Consider the following 12,276-nt stretch of genomic DNA (forward strand, 5'->3'; position numbering starts at 1 on the left):
AATGTAGGTATATATACATAACAAAGATGGGAGAAAAGAAGGGGACATAAGATTGTATGATTCTCACATCATATATAAAGCATATGATAAAAGTGGACAAATAGGTCTGAAATGCATCTTATCAAACTGGGAGTGACCACTGAACTAAATTAAAGTTCTGAAGTTACCTTATGAAAGGGGAACTATTAAAATTCATACCTGCTTCTCATTCTTATTAGAACCGCAATCTACTGGCCTCTAGGTTTTCATTAGTTCGCGCCTTCTATCTCCGCTCCCTCACTACTCAGGCTGGCACCTATGATCTCACCACTTTAACCACTCTTGCCATGATCCTATTCTAACGTCCTTGCAGTCATTCTGTCCAACTTACCTGGCCAAGTACCAACCCTGGACAAATCCAGGAATTAGGCCCTCAGAGCCTATAGCAGGCCTGAAGTGGGAAGAAAAGTAGTTTAATAATCCAGTCATAGGATCATATCAATCCAATACTACTGCACTAGGCATTTCTCAGCACTGCTGAGCAATTTTACCCTCTCCCACAGTAAACAGCCCTTTCCTAGTTTCTATACTTAGAAAATTCGCCTACAAAAAATTACCTACTCGAGTCAGATGTGATAGTGCCATACCTGCAATCCCAAACTAAGGGAGATGAGACAGGACAGGTGATGTATAGTAGGAGATTCTATTTCCAGAACAACAAAATAAAACACACAAAAAATACTGATGCGGTTTGAATCTGGAATATCCCCCAGCAAAGGGTCATGTTTTCAAGAGTTGATCTGGTTTGAAGCACCATTTTGAAGACTGTGGATCCTTTAAGGAAGGTCTGGCTGGATCACTGCGGGGGGGGGGGGGGGGGGGGGGGGCTTTTGAAGGTTATACCCATCCCTGGCTGCCATTCATTCAGTTGTTTGACTGTGCCTTAAGGAGTCTACCACACATTCTCACCACCACGAACTCATGAGCTGAGCTGCTCTTGCCAGCCTTCCCCAGCATGTACTAAATCCCCTTGCAAACACCAATCAGAGGACACCTCTCCCTCTTCTGTTGTTTATGCAGTTATTCCCCAGCATGAGCTAAATCCCCTTGAAAACACCAGTCAAAAGACATCTCTCCCTCTTCTGTTGTTTATGCAGTTATTCTATCTAAGCAACATCTCACGGCACACAGGCTGACCTTTAACTCCTCATCCTCCTGCCTCCAGCCTGTCTTTTGAACTAATAGAAATATTGGGGCACACATAGGAAGTATGTGTGGTGACTCCCATGTACCCATCATTCAGCTTCAGTAAGTGACAATCTGGTTTTATGTCAAGTCCTCTCTCTGGTCTACTATTTGTAACTGAATAGTAGAGAACATCTCATCTGTAGATATTTCACTACATCTCTAAGAAAATAGTTTGGTGTTTTTATTTGTTGTTGTTCTGGTTTTGAAACAGGATATCACCATGTATATCTGGCCAACTTGGACCTCACTATGTAGACCATGAGGGACTTGTACTCCAGAGATCCACCTGCCTCTGCCTCCCAAGTGCTAGGATTAAAGGTGGTGACACCATGCTCAGGAAGAAATTAGTTTTAGATTACCTTAATGCTGTTATAAAATTTCTACACAAATGACCTTTTTAAAAAAGTAATGACCTTTTCTTCAAATCTTAACATATTTTCACTGTCTAGCTAATAACACTTCAACAGCAAGGCATTTTTTGTTTTGCTTTGACAGAATCTCACTATATAGTGCTAACTGATCTGGAACTCACTACTGTAGATCATGCTGGTCTCAAACTCACAGAGATAAGCCTGCCTCTGCCTCTTAGGTACCAGGATTAGTGTGTGTCACCACACCTGATGGCATTAACCACCATACATGAAAACATTACATTTTAATTTAATTTTTATATTAGTTATTTTGTATGCATGCCCCTGCACCACAGCACAATGCCTGGAAGTCACAAAACAGAAGTTACAGAAGTTGGTTCTCTCCTCACAACATGTGGGTTCCAGGCATCAATTCAGGTCATCGGGCTTGGTGGCAAACACTTTTACCTGCCACCAAGGCTTCTCATTGGTCAAATGACTTTAAATTTTTTTAAATTGTTTTATTTTACTTATACAGGTATTTTGCTTCCCTGTATGCCTGTGTACCACAAACTAGGTTCCCTGCAGAGCAGTCTGAGCGCCTAACTGCTAAGTCATCTTAGCAGCCTTCACAGTGACGTTTAATGTCGTCTACTGAATACTGCACATTCACTTCCAGTCACTCAGAAGGTGCGGATGATGAATGTGTTCAAATCAGGATAGAAGTCAGGTCTACAGATAACGTCTGACTGACACGCCCCTTAAAACGTGTGACGGTCACTTCCATCACTGCTCTCTCCTCCACTCCAGCTGCCTTTCTTTTCTAAACTAAGTGCTACTGAAGGGCCCAGAGTTTACCTGTCACACAGAAATTCCTCCATTCTGGATCTGTCTGATGGTCTTGTTGTTCTTTAACATGTTTCTCTACCCTCCACATTTCTCATAAACCCTTTTGAATCATTAGCTTTGATCCTGTTTATTTTCTTTCCTTTCTGTCCTCCTTACCATACATTAAAATAAGTGTTATGTCCATCAACTAGTGGATGGATAAACAAGATGGTGTTTGTGCATACAATGAGATGTTACCCAGATATGGAAAGAAAACGAAGCCCTGAAACGTGTGGAGGTGTATCTGTTCAACATAATATAAATGAGGCCAGAGTCACGAACATTACCTATTATATGACTGTATTTACAGGAAAACTTCATAGGCATTTTTGCAGAGTAGCAAATACATAGTCCAGTGCTGCCTACACAAGGGGGAGGGCACCAGGGAAGAAGAGGTAACCAGTACAGCACTCTCTGAGGTGATAAAAAGGTCCGAAAGTAATCCCAACACCTGAGAGGCTGACTCAACAGGGTCACAAGATCCAGGTAGGTCTTAGAAACATTAACAAGACTATGCCTCAAAACAATTTAACAAAATTAAAACATTCTAAAATTGACTAAAGAGATGGCTGTACCACTCTGAATAAAAGTCACTCAACTGTATACTTTAAATGCATGAACTTTATGAAGGCATATGAATTACATCTTTAAAAGCTGTTATGAACCAGATGGGGTTCTGTACATCTGTAATCCCAGTACTTGGGAAGATGGGCCAGGATAAGTGAGTTCTAGGTTAGCCTTGGATACAAAGTGAATTCTGTCTCCATCTCCCTCTTCACAAAAAAAGCTGTTATGAAATTAAAAATAAAAAATAGCATCTTTTGGGCGATGGATGTAGTTTAGTACAGCATGTGCTTAGCATTCATGACACTCTGATTGCAATTCCTTGTACTAAAAAGTACCTTTCTAACTCCAGTTCTCTCAATTGATGGGCTAGGGAACATAGACCAGTAACAGGACTTGATTAACATGCATAAAACCCTGGGTTGGAGGTCCAGGTATACACACAAATGTGGGGGGGGACAGTAATGATCTGGGTGTGGTGATATGTCTACAGTCAAAAGATGACCTGAGTCCAAGAGCTGGAGAACAGCCTGGTCAACACAGAAATATCCCATCAAAAAGAAAACACAAATAATAGATCATCATGTTAATTAAAAATACCAAGAACCAGAACATTTTATTTACATGTTACATAGTTACCATTTACATTAAAGAACCAAATCAACATGTGGCTATTTATGTTAAGAACACATGTCATAATTTCCATATTTTTATATGCCAAAATAAAGACTGCATGATCTAACAATGTCCTTTAGTCTTTTACCATGTTATCAAAGGTGTTTGAAAATTCTTACAAAATTAAAGCACCAAGACTGAAAATATTAAAAGCAACTTACAAGCAAAGCTGAGTGAACAACAGGGGGGTTGGGATGGTCCATAAATAAAATAAGGCCAGGCAGACATCCCTGATCCTGGACGATGGCTCTTCTATTTAGTGGATCTGCCGCTAAATCCCGTAGCTGGTTAACTACCGACAGAGCATCAGGCTCTTCATTCATAGTAGAAGAAGATGAATTCATCTTCTATGACATGCACATGAATAAAATCTTCTTAAATTCTGTAAAAAAGAAAAAGCACGGTTGACAAAATTAGTTCTAGTCTGCCAAGGTGACTCGGATCCCATCTGCTTAGACTTGTACTTGCTGAGGCGGGGTCTCACACAGTCCAGACCGGCCTCAGACTGCCTATGTCGCTGAGGCTGTCCTTACACTCCTGTTCCTCCTGCTTCTACTTCTCAAAAGCTAGGGTTACAAGCGTGCGCCAGCTATGCCCAGCTATGGTGCTTTTAAAGTAACTGCATCATTATATCTTTAGAAGGAAGCAGATGAATCTAAATCACACACAAAAATAAGAACTGGCAATTCCAGAGTTTGTGAAAAATAAAATGAACATAAGCTGAAGGAAGAAATCAAGTTATTTATATATGCAAAAGAACATATGTCATCCTCAATATTCCAATAAATCTCATCTTAGCAATACATATTTTAACACTATGGTTCCAATAAACAAGGTCTTTATGTACAAGCTTGTAACCTTTGCTCTCCTTTTCAAACTGTAACACTGCCAGGACTTTTCCTTTCCTGAAACATTTCTAGGCTAAAACAAGTGCCTCAAGGGAAAGTGGTGAGCTGACAGCTTGGGTTTTCATTGCTCATCTATGGGGAGGGGTTGGGAGACACAGCAAACTATCTACAAAAGACAAAATGTCCAAGGGGAAAGGGAGCACCAAAGGACGTCCTTGCCAGACACGGCGGCACACCTATGGTCCACGCGACCTCGTAGACTGAAGCAGAAAGATACCGAGTTCAGGATCACCGGGGTGACTTACTATGACTCTGTCAAAACAAAAATTTTACTCAAGCAACTAGCTAAACGGTAGAACACTGCCTAGTATACATTACTTAGTTCCTGAGTTCAATCCCAAGATCAGGGAAGAAAAGAAAAGAGAAAAAAGGGCTTCTCTGCAAGAAACCAAGAGCCCATTTTGTATGACCTGTGTGTGCCTCAACCAAGAAGACTGGATGACCATCATGAGCTGGATCCATCTCTGTATCTGCCACCTCCTGATGTCTAACAGAAACACATGGAGAAGAGGGGACGGAATATGAAGTGCAACAGTCAGACAAGTTAAATGTTCGCTCCAAGTCGTCATGTCCCTCAGTACAGAATGCGGGGAGATCTTATTTGCTAGTATTGTGTTTCTCAGCAGTCTTTCTACTTTCCAAACCCTCCTTCCAAACTCAGCATATTTTTTCTCCACATAAGTAACCAGCATATCTGGGTTTGGTAGGTCACACCTATAACCTCAACACACGGCTTCAGGAAGGCAGGAGGATCATGAGTTCAAGGCATAGGTTACAGGCAAGTCTCTGCCTTAAAAAACAGAGCATTTGAGAAAACCTAATGTACAGGGTATGTAAAAGACAAAGAAACAAACATTAAGAAACAATTTTTGCCCAGGCAGTGGTTGGGCACGCCTTTAATCCCAGCACTTGGGAGAAAGAGGCAGGCGGATCTCTGTGAATTCAAGGCCAGCCTGGCCTACAGAGAGAGTTCCAGGAGAGGTTCCAAAGTTACAGAGAAACCCTGTCTCAAAAGAAAAAAAGGAAGGGAGGGAGGGAGGGAGGGAGGGAGGGAGGGAGGGAGGGAGGGAGGGAGGGAGGGAGGGAGGGAGGGAGGGAGGATTTTAAAATCCATACCATCAACCAATAAGAGTTTGCATACGAAGAAAGAAAGAAAGAAAGAAAGAAAGAAAGAAAGAAAGAAAGAAAGAAAGAAAGAAAGAAAGAGGATTTTAAAATCCATACCGTCAACCAGTAAGAGTTTGCATTACATTTTTTATTCTGAAGAACATACAAGTGTTAATGTGCATAAATGGATAAAGTCTTAAAAGTCCAGAAAAGTTTACTGAAATTATTTTGTGGGAAAAGGCAACAAAGTAGCACATACAGACATGTACAGAGACAGACTAAAGCAGAGGTACTGGTGGAGGAAGGGAGAGGTAAGTGTGTCCCAGCCAGGAGCTCATGCCTGTGGCCCCAGGCCTCTAGAGGCTGAGCAAAGGTCAGCCGCACTGACTACAGCATGACCCTGACTCACAAAAGGTCGTTCCTAACACTATGTATGTGGGCAGCATTAGAACACCGATCTGGGTTCTATCCGCCTGCTGCAAAAGATACACCTCCAGGTTCTTCGTGCATTCAAGAGGTCTCCCAGTCATAGCAGACCAAGGTTTGGTCCCTTAGGAGACTGGAGAGATGGCCCAGCAGATAAGTGCTCCCTGCTGTTCAAGAGGACAGAATGAGTTCCCAGCACCTACACCAGGAGGTTTACAACAGCAAGGAACCTCAGCTCCAGGGCACCCAGTGCCTTTCCTGTCCCCAAAAGGCACCCCCACACTCACATACATACAGGCACACACATACATACACATTAATAAAATCTTTTTTAAAAGCTATAATGCCATGGAAACCTTTTATACTCTGTATCAATGTGCACATCTGTAAAATGAGGTTGACAACACAAACTATAAAACATCATACCGTATAAATAAAATGACAAAGCATACAAAGAGCTATGTCTATGCCTTCCACATACTACATGTTCAATAAAAGGCAGTTTTCAGTTAAAACTGATACAAACTGGTAAGATTATTCAATAAAAAGTGTTAGAGTAACTACTTAGCAATGTTATTAAAACCAGTAAATGGTCTTTAACTCACACCACATTGAAAAGAAAAAATATATATATAATACATTAATAATTTTAATCTCCAAGCAAATACAAAGAACTCAAGGAAAAGACTTTTTAACAATAAAACCTTTATCAAGTAATTATCTTAGAATCAAAATATTATTGTTATTTTTGCCACTCTAAAAGTCAGGATAAAAGGCAGCACTGGATCGAGCACATGATAAACTACCAGGTTTAGGACTGGTGGTTTCTCAGTCATTCCATCAGCATCTGAGCAGCCCTGCTTATAAATACCAGCTTACCCAAGGGTTTGTACTGCCAGTGGCATAGGCTCAAGCAACCTGCAGGAAGAACCAAATACTCAGCCATGCATGGTGGTCCATGCCTGCAATCCCTGCACTTGAGAGAGTTGAGAGGCAGGGGAAAGCGGTTCAAAGTCATCCTCAAGGTATATAATATAGCAAGTGAGGTCAGCCTTTGCTACCTGAGATACTGTATTGGAAAAACAGAAACAAAACCACACATCAGTTAGACGGCTCAGTAGATAAAGGCACTTGCTACCAAACTTGACAACTAAGTTCTACCTCTGGGACCCAGACAGTAGAACAAAGAACCTACTCCCACATCTTGCCCTCTGATTTCCACCGTTGGCACACTGTGACATGTGTGCCAATACATACCTAAACCTGCATACAGTAAATAAATGCATGTTAACACACACACAACAAAAACAAAACAAACATTACTTTGGCTTTTTCACAGAACCCAGGCCATCCTTGAGACTATAAAGTTCTAGAAATTTTGGTCTGGTTTGCTTTGGTTTTTTGAGCCAGGGTTTCTCTGTGTAACAGCCATAGCTGTCCTGGAACTAGCTCTTGTAGCCTCGAACTCAGAGATCCACCGGCCTCTCCCTCCGGAGTGCTGAGATTTAGAGTTCTGTTTTATCTGCCACCCTTGGATAACTATTCAATGGAGATTATCCCTTAAATGTTGTACATGATCTTCCTGATCCTTTGGAATGTCCTGAAGTCAAAATATCCTAAAAGTCCCATCTTCAAACCCTACTGAGAAAGGCTCAAACTAACATCTGTCTAGGAAGAGTCAGGAATATCAGGCAGTGACAAACTCAACCGCAATGAGCAGAGCTGTGGTCAAGGGCATGGCAACCACAACTTTAAATGAGGCGAGAAAAAGCAGGCTGGAGCTCGGATTTGCCCTCCAAATTACAGCTTTGATGTAAGACTTCAGGGCAGAGTTATTCAATGCCAAAAGTTCACCTTATTTTAATATCTTCACAACATCAGATTACAGACACCCCTTTCTAACTATGTCATCTGAATCTTTTAAAATAATCAATATTTCTGTAGACTGCTGAGTTCACAAAAGCCATTTTTATTTTATTTTAATTTTGAGATATCTCATTGACCAGCCCAAAGTAGGCACCCTCTTGCTAAAACCCTGAGTGCTGAGATGGCAAGAATACACCACCATGTCTGTCAAAACAATGATGTCATAAGAGTTACACTGGGCTTAAGAAGGTGGAAATAAGCTTGGGGATAAAAGCATTTGCAAGGTAGTGCCACATATACACACAAAGAAGGGAAAACAGGAAGGGGAGGAGGAAGGGGAGGAGGAAGGGGAGGAGGAGGAGGAAAGACACATTCTCTGCTTCTGGAGTAGTAGGGTCATGCTGCTTGGCTTAAATGTTAGAATTGGCAGATGAAGAGATGGCTAAGCAGTTAAGAGCACATACTGCTCTTGCAGAGGACCCAAGTTCAGCTCCAAACATTCATGATTGGTAGCTCACAGCCACCTGTAACTCCAGTTCCAGGGTATCCTGTCCTCCATGGGCACTTGCACTTATGTACACAGACCCACACTCACAGAAATAAAAACAAATCTTTTATGAGAGTTTTAAACACAACCTTTTTACTGAATATACTCAGTAGGTTTCTTTTTTTGTTGTTACCTATCAAGTAAACTTAAATCGTATAATGGAGATATTTGCCTTCACAAGCTGGGAAAATGGTTGTAAGTATTTAGCTGACCTCAAAATAAACAGAGGAAGGGAATGAATGAGAGCAACATATAATGACATATGAAGATGCCATTATGAAATCCATTACTTCACATGCTAATGTAAGACAGTTTTTTAAATTCATTGGTGGCACACTAAAAATAACTTTAGGGCTGATGATGGTTCAGTTTATAGTGTCTGCTGTGCAAGCATGAAAACTGCATTTGCATTCCCATCACCAATGGAGAAGCAGGGTAACGCAGTGCATGTATGTAATCCTAGCTGCAGAAGTGGAGACAGGTGAATACCTGGAGGTTCGGTGACAGACCTATCGCAAAGAGTAAAGTAGAGGAAGACTTACAAGACACCTGATATTGATCTTTGGCATCCACATAGGTGCACAGACACGTACACGCATCCTTATGCATGCACCCACTTGAGAACACACACATACACACTTGGGGAGATGACTCAGTGGATAAAGGGATGAATGAGCAAGCCCAAGAACCTCCATTTGAATCTCAAGCACCAGTGTAAAACAAGACAAACAAACAAAACCCATACACAGTGGCATACAGCTGGTCATTCCAAGGCTGGGGCTGCAGAGAGCCCTGGAACTCACACATCAGCCAAATCAATGAGCATCCAGGTTCAGCAAAAGACCTTGCTTCCAAAACTAAGGTATTAAGAGATGGAGAAAGATACTCAAAGTTAACCTCCACAGGCATTCACAAACACACAACATACAAGCACATATACGCAACACAAATACAGGGCACACATACCCAAACAACTACACAGCACCCACAAAGAGAATTTAAAATAACTAAAATCCTGATCGGATCAACTTTATAGTAGATAATGAACCACAATGAAGATTGAAACAAACAAAATCCTTCCCTTACTTTCTACAGTAAATACCACACTAGGTCAAATGCAAATATGTTTGCTCATTTGTTTGCTGGTTGTATTTTCATCCAAAGCATTAATGTCAAGCACAGACCTGGACAATTTCCTGCTGGGCAGTGGTGGTGCACGCCTTTAATCCCAGCACTCAGCAGGCAGAAGCAGGTGCATCTCTGTGAGTTCGAGGCCAGCCTGGTCTACAGAGCGAGTTCCAGGACAGTCAAGGCTACACTGAGAAACCGTGTCTTGAAAAAACAAAAAAAAATCAAAATAAAAATAAATAAAAAGATTCCTTGGGTGTATCCAAAATGTCAGTAGATAGTTTTGAAGGCAAGACCTAAGATCAAGCACATCAAATGATTTCTGGTGCAGAGAGGAGCCTGAAACTATCCTGGTACATATGTGAATGCCTAGGAATAAAGCACTGAAGTAGGGCTCGAGAGACACTCAGCAGATAGGGCACAGGCTGACCTTCCAGAAGTCCGGGTTCAATTCCCAGCACCTAGACAGCAGCTTATAACTGCAAATCCAGTTTTAGGGTATTCAATGCCCTCTTCTGGCACCAGGCATGCACATGGTGCACAGACATACATGCAGGCAAAGCAATCACTGAAAATAATTTTTTTTAATTCTTAAGAAAAGACTGAAAACTAAAACTCTCCAAGACACTAATTATTGAGCAATGGGATACTGTGAATCTGGTAGTTTATTTCGGCTTTATTATTAAATTACCAAAATGAATAAGCCAGAAAAACCCCTTCCTTCAAAAGAAAGTTACTGGAAGGTCTTCATGGCAAATGAAGAAAAGTGGAGAAAACAGGGGTACACCTTACACAGGACAGCTCCAGCAACTGTGTGTGAATAAACGGAAGGTATTTAACCGTCAGCAGTAAATTAACATGTCTGTCTGCAGTCTTAGTTTGCTCTTTTACCTTTAAAGTCAGCACCTGATGTCTTACAAGACGACTTAGAAACACCGTAACTTTTGATGTCTATTTTAAGATTTGGGGCTAAGTTAAAATTGTTGAGAGGCATATTTCATTTTTCGAAAAAGAAAAACCATTCTTGCAAAACGACAAAGCTGTGAAAAACTGAATCCTTGTCTTTCTGTATCTCAGTCTCAGAAGGCATATAATGTATGCCTTTACCTTTTCTTCTCCTTCCTTAGCCCTGGTTGGCCTATATAGATGAGACTCGCCACTACCTCCCGAACGCCAGGATTAAAGGCATACACCACCACTACCCAGCCTTATTTTCTCTTCCTTGGTTCTATCTGGACAAACACAGTCCTCAAACTTTAATGCGCACTGCAATCACCTAAGGATTTTTGTTAAAACGCAAGTTCAAGTGCAGTGTGTGCAATGGGGGTCTGGGAATCAGAGGTGTCCAACCAGCTTCCAGATGAGGGCTATGCCGCTGGCAGGCAGGTAGGCAGGCAGTCTTAGGAGCATGGAGCATGTGAGACATCTGTACTTGGGCAGATATCGGGTAGGTTCTTCTCTTCCTTCAGCCAAGAAATCACCACTTAATTCATAGACGTATTTAGCTCTCACATGCTAACAGCTGCGGCGGATACAGACTTAGCCTAAGTCCTTAAGGAGTTAAGTGAGGTTGAAAAGCCAACACCGCCACCAAACACTGAGATCCGATCTGGCTTCTCCTTGCGATTAACTAACTGTAACTCTCTGGGAATTGAGTTACCTCCTCCAAGCCTCAGTTTCTTCACATAACAGTCTTGAGCGACTTTCGGGGTGACAGGAAATAAGAACACAAGACAGGAAAATTTTCGGGCAAGCAAGCAAGCACACAAATGACCCAAGCGGGGCCTTCGACTGCAAGCGCTGGCACGAAAGGAGCCGCTAACTGCGCGAATGCCCACCACCTGTAGACACGGGTGTCTCTTGAATGAAGGCCTGCGCGCTGAAACTCGCAAGTGGACGGGATTTACAGAAAGCACGCCGACAAGACGAAGCAAAAGCAAAGAGGCAGACGACACCCGCTACCCGTAAGGCAGGCTGGCTGGTCAAAGACGGAGGCGGGGAGGAGAGCGAGCGTCCCGCGGGATGCTGGCAAGAGGCGAGCGCAGCGGCGGGCCCGCGGTGCGGCGGCCGCCTCCCGGCCCCAGCCTGCCCCCGGCTCACGTACCCTGCAGAGCTCCGGGCGTCCGGAGCCAGCCGCAGCATCAGAGCCGCACCCGCGACGGCGCACGACCGGCGGCGCGGCAAGCCCTAGCCGGGGCCTGACTCAAAGAACCACAGGCTTGTGCCGCCGGCGGAGGAGGGTCAGCAGGCTCCGCGGTGACCCTGACACCTCTGCTGGCTTTGTCGTCCCATTGGCTGAGAATGCGTCCAACGTGAGGAGGGATATCCAATCAGCGAAGGGATATTTTCAAGCCCACTCTCTCATTGGTTAACTAGCCGGGACCAATGAGCTCTCAGAACACTGAATTGAACCCAAGAGCTCGCCGTCCACCGAGGACTTACTAAATTTGCGTTCCTCGCTGTTCCGGGACTACAATTCCCAGAGTTCCCGCGGCAGAGCGACTGCGTTTAGAAATTCAAACAGAATATTCCGTCTACAGCAAGTCTTCCAGGTCTAATAAAACAACCTCGTAATCCTTCATCCGAGTCT

The 12,276-nt window shown here is 42.9% G+C and overlaps 1 protein-coding gene across 1 annotated transcript in view; it reads right to left on the reverse strand.

Moving 5' to 3' along the window:
• The window catches only part of Armc1 (armadillo repeat containing 1), a 29,999-nt gene extending 18,054 nt beyond the window's left edge, over nucleotides 1–11,945 (reverse strand). Inside the window, exons 1-2 of the mRNA XM_057791147.1 lie at nucleotides 11,791–11,945; nucleotides 3,866–4,086 (exon numbers count right to left, since the gene is read on the reverse strand). Of these exons, the coding sequence (XP_057647130.1) occupies nucleotides 3,866–4,048 (183 nt within the window). The 5' untranslated portion in view covers nucleotides 4,049–4,086; nucleotides 11,791–11,945. The remainder of the gene's footprint in view (nucleotides 1–3,865; nucleotides 4,087–11,790) is intronic.
• Between the last annotated feature and the right edge of the window lie 331 nt (nucleotides 11,946–12,276).

Source organism: Chionomys nivalis, chromosome 16 (genome assembly GCF_950005125.1).
Source record: "Chionomys nivalis chromosome 16, mChiNiv1.1, whole genome shotgun sequence".
NCBI lineage: Eukaryota > Metazoa > Chordata > Mammalia > Rodentia > Cricetidae > Chionomys > Chionomys nivalis.